This window comes from Pezoporus flaviventris, unplaced genomic scaffold (genome assembly GCF_033815535.1).
Source record: "Pezoporus flaviventris isolate CSIRO_AGI_PZ_B2104156 unplaced genomic scaffold, CSIRO_AGI_Pfla_v1 ptg000035l, whole genome shotgun sequence".
Taxonomy (NCBI): domain Eukaryota; kingdom Metazoa; phylum Chordata; class Aves; order Psittaciformes; family Psittacidae; genus Pezoporus; species Pezoporus flaviventris.
The window spans coordinates 3271382-3285615 of record NW_026892583.1 but is presented as its reverse complement, the minus strand read 5'-3'; the positions used below and the strand labels follow the sequence as shown (position 1 = coordinate 3285615).

The window sequence follows — 14234 nt, the reverse complement described above, 5'->3', positions numbered from 1 at the left end:
GCAGGTCAGACCCATGAAGTGTGCCAGCTGTCTCCCCCCCCCCGAAAGGTTATTCCTCCTCTTCATCCCCTTCCCACTGTGGCTGTAGCCAGATGAGTTTCATTTCTTAAGATGGATATTGAAACAAATATAGTTCTGGAAAATATATTCAGTATGTTTAATCCTTGGTCTGTTAGATTTCCATTGGCAGCTGGCAAGGGCATTCAGTACCAGTTAGTGGGCCTAAGACATATCCTTATTGTTCTTCTCAAAACAAAGTGTCTAGACAGATAACAAAGGTCAGCCATGTGAGGGTCTGTATAGAATGGACAACTGTAGCAGTTATATAAAGGGCTCCTGCTAGTTGTACTGTTAAAGAAAAAGTCCCCTCCAATTTCCTTACTCTGGGGAGCTAAAGAATGTTTGTATTCCTGTTCTAGCACTCATCAGCCAGTCTGCTGCTTAATAAAAGCTCTGCTATTCTAGATGAATTGTCCTTTCCACTTCTCCTATAAATTTTATGGATTGCTCCCTAAGGCAGTTGGTTTCGGAACATGTCTATGAGCATGGTGAAACCCAGGATCCTTCAGCCATTTCTGTGTTTAAAAGGGTTTTTTCTGTGTCTGTGGAATTTGTTGGCTAATTGACAAATGCCTGCAGGACCTCATCAGGCACAGCTTTCACTTCATCTGGCTCTCCTTACTCCATATACAGTCCCTGTATATGGAGTAAGGCCCTCTTTCCAAGTACTCTTTCAGCAATGCAGCTTACTAACAGAAGGGTTTTCCATTGCTCTGCTTGGTTGGATGTCATAGAAATAATTCATTTAGAACATTTAGAACCGAGATTTCCAATTTTTTTATTTAAAAAGAAGGCGTAAATAAATGTTTAAGTCTGTTCTGTCCTACCTGAAAAGATGGAACATTATGCTTTGGTATTAGAATGGTGCTTGCTTTCATGAAACTGTTTTTGAAGGCTCTTGATTTGCAGTGTGTATCCTTTCTTACTACCTTGCGAATCCTTCAGGAAATGTCTTAGATGCATGGTGGGCCAACCCATGATTGCCATGGCTGTCTTTAGTACTCACAAATGGTTTCCCCATGACAGCTTAAGAAGAAAAAATGTTCAGTTGTATCTGTGCCTATCAGATCAGAAGAAGCCCTTTGGAATAGGGAGGAATTGAGTGTCCCTGTGGCATTGGCAGATTATTCTGAGTTCACATCTCCAAATTCTGTTATAATATTGGGACTCTGTAATTCTGTCCCCATTATGAATTCATCTGTGTCAAAAATAGATGGAAGTTTAATAAAATGCAGCAGGCACATGCCCATCTACAGTAGGATCCACACTGAATGCTCTGTCTTGAAGAACCACAGTTTCCCTAGGGTAAGTAACTGTTATTTCCTTTACACTTGTTTTCTGACTGAGTGAGAAGAGAGCATCTCTGTCCCTTAAACGACATAGCAAGGAATTGCCCATCAACTCAGACGTCTTCTGAAAACGGTTAACTTACTTTAATTGTAACAAACTCACTAAATTCCCATCTCACTCATACCTCTTGTGGAAATACAGTGCTCAGACCCGAGCACTGGGGGCAGTCAAGTCTTTTAGGCAGCTTTACTGTTACCGCATAAAACAACCAATGTTTCACTTGAGCCTTTCTATTGGATTCCTGAATTTTGTTCTTTAGACCACTAGCAAAAATTTCTCACAGAAAACATCACAGAAAAAGGAAGCGAAGTGCAGCAAAGAAAGTTCTGTTTTTGATGTGTTTGCTTTGTAACTGTTCCTCAAAAGATAAGGGTTTTTTTACCAACAAAATGAATACAGAACAAGGGCAAGACCAGGGAAACAAAAAAGATGGGGTTACGTTCCCTTGAATGTAAGCAGAAAGTAAGCTTCGTATTTTCTAAGTAACTGGAAGCTTAGGTTTTTATATTGAGCAAAAAATAGCCTAGGCCTGTTTGTCAGTTCTCTACTAATAAAAGTAACAATAAAATCCCTTTGATTTGAAAATTAGCCAGGCTGCTCAGGTATGTGGTGCAGTTACTGATCTCTACCCATACAGATAAGCCTGATTCTTTAAAACCCAACAATTTCTGGTGTTGACTTCCTTTGTCTTTCTTGGGGAGTGTGTCATCTATGGCTGCATGGGTGTTGCTAATACTGGATTCAGAGGGTTGCAGAGTTTTCCTTTCCCTTCTTTCCAAAATGACAGAGTTTCTCTAGTAACATTTTTAACAAAGGTCCTGAGTTCATGGTGTATGACATGTACAAGGCACCGAAAATGTCAATCCAGACTGCTGTTATATAGACTTGCAAGGGTCTTTCTAGGGTACTGGACAAAGACACTGAACTATAGGGCAGTGTTACTCTCAGTGTTTCTCCTGCATTGAAAAAGCAAGTATATGGAAAAATGGAATGTGGAATTGACTCCCTTCTGCAGCTTCTTCCATCTGTGTACTGATCTGACCTTTTTGGAGATGTGCACGTAAGAAGGAACTGTTCTGTTTCTTGAAATAGATTGGGTATTGAATAAACTCAATATGCTCAGAGAACTTGGTTGGTTATGCAATCTTGGCATCTACATTCTGGACTGAGAAACCTAGTCGTGCAGTGCAACTGTCTTTCTTTTGGGGTTTACGTATGTAAAGTGTAAGTTTAAAGCAGGTTTGTTTTCTGAGTGACTGCTCAGCTAGCAGCAGCCCTGTGTGAAGTGAGCAAATGATAGAGGAGGGTCCAACTCTCCTGTCCTGCTTAAAGCAGAAAACTGGTACTGACAGTTAGAGGAGACAGTTACAAGAGTAAGTATGCAGATTATATATCAGAAACTGTAATAAAGAAGTCTCAAACGGCAAGTCTGTGAGGGATAAGGAAGGTTAGAGGTTCCTCACTGGATTAAATTGAATACTGGATGGGTTAGGAGAATCAGTGTCAGGGTGGGAAGTAGAGTGCCCCTTACCTGCCCTCTATGCTGGAGGAGGATGCATGGAGGGGCAGAATCTAACTGGGATGGATCAGAGGCTACAAATCATGCCAAATTTGGGAGCCAGCTTTTTTCTTGTCCCCCTCTTCTGTTGTATTTCAGGTGTGTTGGTATTCTTTTTGCAATAACTCATTTGAGTGCCTGAAGGGGTAGCAATGTTGGATATGTCAGAGTTACTAACTCCTTCGTTTCTCTTCCATGCTTTCTCCTCCTGCAAGGAGCGGAAGGTACTTCATCTTCTGCTGTCTTCGCTTCTTAGCACTTTTAAGTTATTTGTTGATTTCTAGCATTGTGGCAAGTTTGTCTTTTGAATATTTATTTCACCCTTTATTTATATATTAAACTGTAAATGAACTGGTAGTGTATGCTACAACACTTCAGGTTGTATCTGCTGTGATGATGTTTTTGTTTCATTTTGGTTTTTAGTTTAAATAAAAACCCCAACAAAACCAACCTGACTAATTTGATGTTACTTTTCTTCCTGTTTTTGTAGGTTTTCATAGAGCTGAATCACATTAAAAAGTGCAATACTGTGCGAGGAGTCTTTGTCCTGGAGGAATTTGGTAATTACATTATTTTGATATTAGGTCTGTACTCACATGGCAGTAACTCAAATTTCCAGTCCTTAGCTGCACTGCAGTTTCAAAGATGGGAGAGAAATGTAGATTGCACAGAAGTTGCCTAACTGAGAGATGGGTGACTAAACATTAAACTTCACATGTTAATTTTCATCATATTAAGATTTGTGGCCTAGGTGCTTTTTGTTAATAGAGATGATGTTTTGAGTCTTCTGAAGCAAAGAAAACAGTTAAACTTGGAGGTGTGTAGGAATTTTCTGTGGTATGTTCTTTTTTCATCTGAGAAACCACATTTTTAGGTAGGATTTATAGTTGATCTTTCTCAACGGGTTAAAACTTAAACAGGAGAAGTTTAGATTGGATATAAGGAGGAAATCCTTTCCTGTTAGGGTGGTGAGGCACTGGAATGAGTTGCCCAGGGAGGTTGTGAATGCTCCATCCCTGGCAGTGATCAAGATCAGGTTGCACAAGGCCTTGGGTGATATGGTTTAGTGTGGGGTGTCCCTGCCCATGGCAGGGTGGTTGGAACTTGATGATCTTAAGGTTGTTTCCAACCCTAACTATTCTATGATTCTATTCTATGATTCTAACACACTATGTTTTCATTACAAAGAATTACTGTTAATTGCAAAGCTTCCTCTTTGCTCTGTGTGGAATTTCATTTTGTTGTACGGAGCAGAAGATATTTTGTCAAGTTGCACTTGATTTATCCTGTGGCTTTTGTTTCAGAACATCCCTGGTAAAGAGTAGAAATGTAAAGGTTAAGGAGAATAGAGAATTTGTGCTGTTTTCGTCAGGTATTGCTATAACATAGAAGCTGCCTGCGGCTGTTCAGTGTCAGTGGCAGTCATGTTGTACTTAACTAGTGTCTGAACAAAATGAGTGACTTCAGATGCAGCTCTCCAGAGGAGTGATCCACATACTTCTCTTGAAATAGTCCCCAAACCATATTGGTTTATTCTTCCACCCATCTGTGAGACATTTGTCTAGGTCTTAAGTGTTATGTATGAAACATTTCAAAAGAAGATAAAATTTACAATGTTCTTTCCATAGCAGATGAGCATCCATACGTTGGCCCCTATTCAAAATCCAACCCAGCAGCTCCCTATACCAAGACTTGTTGTTCCTTGGTGCTGTGAATAGAATGTTCTGGCTGAGGGATTCTCTCTTAGAATATGAAAGGCTTTTAATATGAGATTGCTGAAATTAGTGACTCTGACCATAATAATGTGTTACCTCCTTTCGGTGATACAAAGTTATAAGCTAGTCAGATGATAAAGCCTTTCTGACTATTGCAGTTTGCTTGTCATTTGCCATAAATTAATCTCCCAGAAGTTTGGGATTTGAATTTTTAACAATTTTCCCCCATTTTCTGATAATGTTGTTTGTGGTTCAGATGGTCAGATCAATGTATTCAAACCCTGAAAGTTTTCTAATAGTTTAGATGTTCCGAAGTTGTCTTTATGGCTTCATGGCTGTGTATTCCTTTGATACCATACTTTCACCCTGTCAGGCCTGATTCGTTTTACTACTTACAGAAATTGCTTAAGGGTGTAAAAGATTATTGATGAGTTTTACAAAGGAGAATTCAGAAGCCATACTATCAGTTTAAAGAATGGCTTCAGCTTCTGAAACCCTTAACTTAGAAGAAATTACTTGGATCAAAGCAAGTAATTTTTGGATCATTTTGGGGAGGTTTAACTCAAAAGTATTTCTTTTAATAGTTTGTTTATATTGCATAAGAAGACAGATAGTCTAGTTAGACTTAGTTATTTCCAGTCAACTTCTGTTGATGGCTGTAATAGTATTTAGCCTCTGAATAATGACTGTAATAACTGTAAGAAAAAGAACCTTTATAACAGAAAATTTTGTAATCAAAGGCCTATTGCAAAAGCTAAAATTGTGATAATGGAACTTATGAAAGGGTAATTTTAGGAGTAGTTAAAAATAAACTGGGAGTTAGACACTACAAGCAAAGCCTGAGAAATGAAACCAATCAAATGAGAAACACCCTTCTCCCAAAACAGAGGTCACAGACAAGAACCAGTTTAAATGTACCAAGTGAGATTTACAGTTTGCTCATCCAGCTAATAAACAGAAAGAAGAAAGGAAGAAAGATGTTGCAGGGGGGTGAAACTTCTTGTGCACAGTTGAGAGACCACCTCAGAGCTGCTTTTTAACTGTTATGAAGATGAGAAGATAGTCCAACCTGTCCTATTCAAGTGAACTTAACATGTTAATTTAATAGTAAAGAACAGCATTCAGCAAAAACTCGTGTGGATTTCTTAAGTGAGGATATTTAGCTGTGTTAAGCATTGTGAACCTTGCAGTCAGATTCCGTATTGCAGGATTATAGTCTTAGAAAGATAGAGAGCAGTGAGCATGCATACTTCAGCCTGGTGGGAAAGACTTCAGTGAAAGACTGGTTTACTTGGTTTTGCCAAGCACAAATGCTCCAAGTTCAGTGATAGCACAGCAGGGAGTGAAAGTTTTAGGTGGCAGCATGAAATTTGGCATTGTGATTTCAGAGCAGGATGCAAAGCAGATATTCAGGAATTGTTGCCCACAAATGGAAGTGGAGATTTAAGTAAGTGAGGAAATGTAAGGCTCTTCCCTCTGGAATTTGAGTTACTGCTGCGTACTTGTGCTTTACTTTCTTGTGGCCCCTTCACCGCCGCTGCTATGAAAACCTTCATTCTCCAGCAGGTAAAGTGTTGTCCCCTAAACTCATTCTATGCTAGTGCCATATTTTCATTCACAGGACCAAAGGCTGCAGGATGGTGCTTAATAATTTACTCCCTTCATCCACTTAGCATCAACAGCATCAGGAATGTCTTAATGTTAGAAGTGCTTCTAATCTCTTAATTCGAGGCTGGGGTCTTTTTTTCTTTTTATTTTCTTTCTTCTTTTTGTATTCTGCAGCAGTAGTGCTTTCACTTCTCTGAGCATAAATCCAAACCCATTCTTTTTACTCTTCCTCAGTCCTCTCAGAAGATTTTTCCCGACTGGAATTACTGTACTTATTTATACTGACTGTGAAATGGAGGGACCTTGCCTAGGTGCTCTCTGTTCCCTCTATTCCTACTCTCAACTATGATAAAGGACTTCACAGGTTCCCTTCTCTCCTTCCCTCGTGGCACAAGGTCCTTACAGCTTTCCTTTCCTGCTTTTTGAATAGTATATGAACAGTTGTATGTTATCTAGTGGGCAGTGAGACTTACACAGCTGTAAAAGTCCTACACTAGTTGGCTGTGCACCAGCCTCAGTCCCACCTTTGTCCCCTGGTGATGTGGAGTTAATTTGGAACCATCTGGTGCCAACGGGTAAGGTAGCTTGATGTGCACCTTCTTATCCTCCCAGATCTGGTCACTGGTTTCACTGGGGCAGTGCAGCCTGGGTGTGTGCTTCCCATGTTTCTCAGTCCTTAATGTAACTGCCAACCCAAGAGAAGAGAAAATTGAACAAATGAACAAAACCATTGCTTTTTACAGTCATATTCTGTACTTCTCACTAGCTTTTCTTTCAAGAATGACATACCAAGACATAGGAGAATTAGTAGGCACTAATTCTAATTCAAAGTCATCTAAACACTAATTTGTGTTTAGATGACTTTGTGCAACCCAGTCTGCACTGCCTGTGTTTGGCCCCATAGAGTGTGATCCATCCCCTCTCCAGCATTTAGCTGTGTCATATCATAGAAAAGGTGACATGTGCATGAATAGGTTTTGGTGTGGACTTTTCCTAGTTACTCATACTGAACTCATCTGCCTCTGTTTCTTTTCTTGTCACTAGTACTATGTGTAATAAAACATTTACCCTTCCTCTACAAGCCTGGTATGATTTGGTTTTGCATAATTTCTGTATTGCTTCTTCTTAATCTTTTTGATGTGACATAGAAATTTCATGGCAAATTTCAGCCATACTGGAAAAGGAAGTACCCACAGTTGGTCTTGCTGTTCCACTGATCTTAACATTGTAAATTTGCCATTTGTATGTTCTTAGTGTGGTCTTTGTTCTCTTCTGGTGATTTCCCATGGTATCTGTTCACAACAACCTTTGTAGACCAAGTGTGGGTCAAAAGCAGAGTTCAGATGCATTGCACACCAATGGGATGGTTACAGTTTGCTTTTTTATGCGTTCCACAGTGAGAATGAAAGGCAAAGTTTATTCAGCTCTATTTTGCCTCTTTCCTTCCTGTTAGTCTGGGGCAGTTCATGGGAACAAGATTAAATCTTCTGGGTAATAAGTCTGGTTTTTATTCATCAGTGCCCTGATCATCTTTATCTATGAAGTCTTACAGAAATCAGCAGGTATTTTAAGAATATGTGTGACTGAAATGAGTATTCTATTTTAAGCCAGCTTGTTCAAAAGCAATGACCGTTTTCAGTGAGTATATCAAGTAACAACCATCACACACATCTGAGACAGGCGAAAGAATGTCTTGAGAAACTTGAAATAGAACTAGGAAAGAGTCTTCCAGTTCAGAAAATTTCTCTTTCATCTCTTTTTCTTTGTTCTGGATTTCAGTAACTAACTGCAGAGTGTCCTCTGTAATGAGTGTCCTCTGTTGAGATCTGGTATTTAGCAGAGAAGGATTCAGATATCTGAAGGATAAAATCTTTGGGAATCACATACTGACAGATTCTTCTGGAATTGTTGGTTATTGTTTTATCACAGTAGACATTAGGCATATTTTGTCATTAAGCATACTTTGTCATTCATTTTGCTCTCTAGCAGGAATAAGTAGTATGAGAAAAGCTGGAGTCTCTAAGAACCATCAAATACCTGCTATGTCTTTCCAAACAGAGACAGTGGAATATTTTTGCCAACCTGAGTAATTTATCATGACATTACCAGTATCTTCAAGGACATATTTAATATAAATGAAGAGAAGGAAGCGTATCTAGAAGTAAGGGATAGTGAGGTGCCCTGTACCTGCACCTGCTGTCTGTGTGCATCCCTTCCCTTTCCTATGGGAACATTGTGCTATTGCTTTCCCCTTTTCCTCTCGTTTTTTGAACTTTTTGTTTTGTCTCTTGCCCGTCCGGTTTTAGTTCCTGAAACTAAAGAAGTGGTGAGCCACAAGTACAAGACGCCAATGGTGAGTCAACTCTGATGCTTTCTGGTAGTTCTTTAGAGGATATATCTTTACGTTTTCATGTGTTGAAAGAATGACACTGAGATTGCAGGATTTGCAGTGCTAATACTGCAGTGAAACACTAGCTGCTCTTTTATGATTGTTTTCCTAAAGGGAAGACAACAAAAATTGGTGATTGTTGTTTCTATGAAACTAGAAGTACTCACAGGTAGTGCAAAAAAGCACAGTTGCTTTTGTTAGGATAGATAAAGATGCAAGGTCTTAGCATGAATTTAGCACAGTAAGAGTTGTTAAGACAATGTAAAACACAATCCTTAATCTACAGAAGGGAGATTGGTTCTCAGGCATAAAACAATTGCTGACTGAGTTTATGAAAACTTCCCATTTACTCCTGAAAGACAGCATTGAAATGCAAGAGACCTGTAGAAGTATTGATTTCCTCCCATGTTGGAAAACCCATTGCTGTGGTTTAGTGCTCAGTTTTTATAGCATTTTTTGGACACCAGCAGTTGACACTGGTAGTCAGCACTTCTACGCAGAATAGTTCAATGATCAGGCTTATATGCATTTATGAGGAAGAAATAGAAACAAGTGGTTATCATCAGAACTGAAATTTCTTCAGTTACTTAATGTCTGAAGTGCATCACATGCATTTGATGGTTGCATGGAACTCATAGTCCTTCAAGAGTAAAAAATTGAAGAAATTAGCAATGTTTTAGGAACAAAATGCTTAGAATATATGTAATTTAAGAAGCAGATAGCTGTATCTTTTAATAAGAAAAAACAGCTTAGTGCAAATTAATGATATTTTACACAAGTGTTTTGGCTTGTACTATAATACAACAAAACAAGTGGTTATTCTTGTTACCTTTACAAAGTAATAAATGTCAGTTTACAAGGCAAGAATTTTTAAGATCACCAGAACAGCCAGTATTAGAACTGAGATATAAACGAAGTCCAAGTCTTACCTTCACAGAATTGTGCTGCCAGACATGTGCTAACAGGGGATTTCCTGTTAAACAATAGCACACTTAATTGTTTAAAAGCAATAATGGTAAATCATGATGATGCTATGTGCAACCCTCTGCGTTAAGGCAGTGACAAAGTTGCTTTGCTGTTCTTCATATGAAACATGCAATGTTGGGTTGTGGTTTTGTTGCTTTTTTACCATTAAAAAGTAAAAAAGAGAGAAAAAGCTTGTGTTACATATGGATTTACTGGCATTGGTTAACAATGGCAAGGATTACCAGTCCTTGTACTTTTGAGAATAAAAAGCTAGTTGTGAATAAGGAAGAATCCCACCATCTCATGAGTTAAGGTAAAGTACTGGATGTTTAGTTGTAGACTCTTTTAATTCAACCCCTCCCAGAAAAAAAAATGAGTATGTAACTTCATACAACAGACCAAAGGCAGATATGTAGGATGGTTATTTCTAAAGCCAGCTAGCCAACTTTCAAGCTTAGCATACTGTTCTTAAAAATTATTAGAATCATACTATCAAGCAACTAATGTTTTTATCCCAAAGGAGGTTTTATAGTTGTTACAAGGCTTTTTTTCTCTATCCATCTCAATCAGAAGGTAGTATGGGACACTTTTCCCTGATTTTTTTGCCTGTAGCCAGGCATGCAGCTAAATACAAAATGTACAGTGGATTTTGTAAAACACTAGATCATCTGAATATCATTATCTCCTTTTCTAAATTGTTCTAGGCTCATGAGATCTGCTACTCCGTGCTGTGTCTCTTCTCTTATGTGGCTGCAGTTCGTGGAAAAGAGGCAGAAAACAAAAGCAAACCACCTCGACCGGTTTCCAGTTGATCCTGATATTGGAAAATACCTACCCTTTGGCACGTTGATAATGCAGTATTCCCCTTTTTACTGCAGTTTCTGGAGCTCACCTTATTGTCTTCTATGAGAACTTGATTATTTATGTATGATCCTGCAAGTCTTTCCCCATAGAAAAACCTAAGACTTCACTGCTCAGTCTCCTTCTGAATTCGTTCTTTATGGAGTTTTTCTATCAGCTGTTAATCAGACAGTTTTGAGCATCAGTATCCAGCTGTGAGTGACCTATTCTGGCCATTCCGTTGGAATTCCCTTTTTCTTAAGATGACTAATGGCTTCAGTTTGGATGTTTTTTGTTTCTAGTGGCACTTGTTACAGGTTAATCACTCTACAACTGCAGGCTTCTGCTTTCAGCTTCTCTGGTGTGTGCACAGTGGAAGCAGTCTGATCCTGCATGTTGTTTAAATGTTGTGTTTTTATTGTTTTCCTTCTGTGTTGTTCATTTTTAACCACCAACATGGTGTTCTTGTCACATAGTTCTTTCAGATCCTTTTGGGAGAGATGAACAGTTACAATAGTCTTAAAACACCACGTGACAGTTGAAGTTTGGCTATTAAATTGGTCCATTTGTGGATATGACTGGTATTCCAGTGGGAAAAGAAGTGGAGAGAGAAACTTTGCAGGCAGTATATTGTGAAAACCCCTGCCACCTCATGGATTCTGTGGATTTTCAAATGCGAGTTTAGGTAATATTTGTAGATTTATCCCAGCAGCAGAGCTGGCAAATGCATATAAGCACTACCAAAAGCAGTTAATCGCAGGGGTTAGAAAATGCGTAAGGAAGTGTAAAACTTGGAAACATTACTGACAAAAGCACCGGGCAGATCCATGTCTCTCTGGGTTTGTATCACCAGATATTCCTATGGCTATTTGGTGAACATGTTCAAAACCCAAAGGATTATTCTATGTCCAGATTTTTTAAGCTATTGCCTTTTTTTCCAATCTCTGCCTGTATTTCTTGCAAATCCTGTGTTACTGTATAATGAAACTCCTGCAGTTAAAACTATCCGTCACATTCCTTATTTTAAGTAGGCCGAATGTGAATGTTTTTTGCATCCTGTTTTTGTTCTTGAACTAACTGCACTTGTCTGGAAAGGTCTCGGGATGCTCAAAGCAGAGACTGTCTAGAGAGAAATTGTTACATGTAAAATACCTGGAAAAAATGCTCTGATGCAAACGGATGTATTGTATGTTTTGACATAAAATTATGAGTAAATGCACCCAGAAATAACCCTTAGTCAGGGTATCTACTGTTTTGAATGGAATATACTAGTAATGGGTGAGGAAATGATGTAAATATTATAGTACCATATCTATTTATAGAAACTGTACAGCTCTCTGAATGTGAAAATAAAATGTCATTCAACCAGCACCTGGTTTTCTTCCTTCTGTCCTCTTCTATTGATGCAACTTATTCTGAAATTTATGTAATTATATACAAAATACATCATACACATGTGAAATAATGAAAAAGAGAAAACTGTAAGTAGAAAATCTATACTTTTTTCCACGTAAGCAGTTGAAAGTTGTTTTGTTGGGTTGTTTTTTCTTGTATCATAACATGAATGTGATTTGTCTTTTTAAAAAGGTGTCTGAAAAACATGACTAGGGAGAACAGACACTGATGAAATACTGACTTTTTATGCACACATGCATATAGAAGCAACATGTAAAGGATTTTTCATCCTTTCCTAATATGAAGGCAAAACTGAAATTGCCAAACCCTGAAATTAGCCTGTTTTGTTATTTTCTTTCTTTTTTCTTCCGAGACTGCAAGTCTTCTTACAGGAATATCTGAATTTTTAGCAATTGCAGTATTGTTGATACTACTGTATTACAAGTACAGTTAGAGCTTAAATCACTTTGGCTTACAATAGATGTTCCATTTACTGCAATACTGGGTCCCACTTAGGTAGACATTTGTAGTTTTTAAGTTGTGATTACTGTAGCAGGCCTATTAATATTCAAACCATTAACTTATAAGGGGGAGATTCAAACCATTAATTTAGTCAAACCATTAACTTATAAGGGGGCGATTAGAGTTTAAAATCATTAAATGCACAGCATTGCTTACTATACACAGTTCCCTTTCTCCCCCTGTAGAAGCTGTATTTTTTCAAGTTTATTTTTCTGTGACTTAAAGTCATAAATTGCATAAACTTCTGTACACTATACTGCTGAGAAACTTCAGTCCAGGATAAGACTTTCAAAGCACTTGATAGCAAAAAGGGCCCTCTGCCCCTTTTGATGCAATTCTTTTCAAGAACATGGGGCTGAATAGTTGCAGCACTTGTTAAGTAGCAAAGAAGAATCAGCAACAACCTCAAGTGCACTAACACTGAGCTTCTGGTCTTTAGGTGAGAGCAACTGTCTTGGCTTCAAAATTGAACCGTACAAAACCTTTCATGCTGATGGTGACTTGGCAGGTGTCCTGCTGACGGTGGGAATGTATGTATTCACCTGAGACAAAGGCAAGCTGTGTAGTGTTTCCACTACTAAAGGCATTCTGGGCATACCAAATGAAGATCAGATTTAAAAGTGGTGTAAAAGTGTAAGTCTTTTGAAATACAGTCATCATGAGAGGTACATAAAACCTGGAGGAAAAAAAGGAACAGTGATTTGCAAGTGTTTTGTGATGTACCACATATTTTGATCTTTAGGTAGGAATTCCTTAGCAGTAGTAAGAACTTTGAGGGTTCTAAAGCTTCCAGAACGAAACGGAAGACTAATAGGTAATAACAACTAGTGCTAGGCGGCTTAGAACAAAAGGAGTAATTTGTTTTTACCACTAGGAGGAGCCTGTGCCTCAGGTTTTAAGTATTTCAAGATGACAACCTTTTTACTTTAACACCTGTGCTATTTGTCACTAATGTGACAAAGATTTATGAACTTGCCTTAAAACTTACAGTGTTTGCTCATCAACAAGTTTATTTTTCTGCTACAACTTGTTTGTGCAGGTTGGTTTTCGAAAACATTGTTAAGTGATCTCTGCAGACGCTGGGGTTCGTGACTACTCCTTATGGCAGTTTTAAAGATGGTTACTAATTTATCTGGTTTTTTGGATCACAGGTCTTCATCGTGATGTTCTAGAAAGATGCCTTTGATTTGTTTGTGAATGCAGTCAGTTTCTAATATGAGTGGGTGCACATTTGAAAGATTACAGGTTTTAATATCAGTGCCGTAACAATGGTACTTATTAAGTGATATTTATTAAAGATATATGGAAAAAACTTTGTTGGAGGAAAAAGTTCATTACTTTAAGGAAATCATTGTAAAATTTTCTTACACCCTGCTTTCTGACTGCAGATAATCCCTACCCTTCTACTTTGACACTTTCATGACAGCAGAGAAGTTCATCTGGGTATTCAAAAGCTAAATTTCTAGTAAATGTAAATCATGAAGAATTTTGATTCCAACTAAAATTCTTTCTTAGTGATCAAACTGGATGAAAAAAACATGGGTCTGATTCTAAGCCTTCTTAGGAACCTTGGTGTTGCAAAGATACTGCAGATATTTATGCCAGAGGAGGGCTTTTGGTTCTTAATAAGGAAGCAAAGCTTGCCCCTGTGTCAGGCATAGGTTCCCGTAACCACTGAATTCAGAACTAGACAGAAAATAGATACTAAGCTTCTCACAAAGAGAAATACTTACATCCCAGTTCCCCTGACTGACAAATGGGTCAAAGGCAGAAAATTTTGCCTCTGAAGTGAGATCCTCCTTCTGTAAGAAAAATGGTTTCTGCTCAGCTT

General features: G+C 38.3%; 1 protein-coding gene across 23 annotated transcripts in view; it reads left to right on the top strand.

Annotated features, from left to right (window-relative positions):
- The window catches only part of MADD (MAP kinase activating death domain), a 55394-nt gene extending 43537 nt beyond the window's left edge, over window positions 1-11857 (top strand). For 22 of the 23 annotated variants that reach the window (XM_061462139.1, XM_061462138.1, XM_061462135.1 and 19 more), the window contains 3 exons: window positions 3459-3528; window positions 8598-8644; window positions 10351-11857. In XM_061462139.1, the coding sequence (XP_061318123.1) occupies window positions 3459-3528; window positions 8598-8644; window positions 10351-10458 (225 nt within the window). In that variant the 3' untranslated portion in view covers window positions 10459-11857. The remainder of the gene's footprint in view (window positions 1-3458; window positions 3529-8597; window positions 8645-10350) is intronic. The other variant, XM_061462131.1, reaches the window with a different exon arrangement.
- The last annotated feature ends 2377 nt before the right edge of the window (window positions 11858-14234 follow it).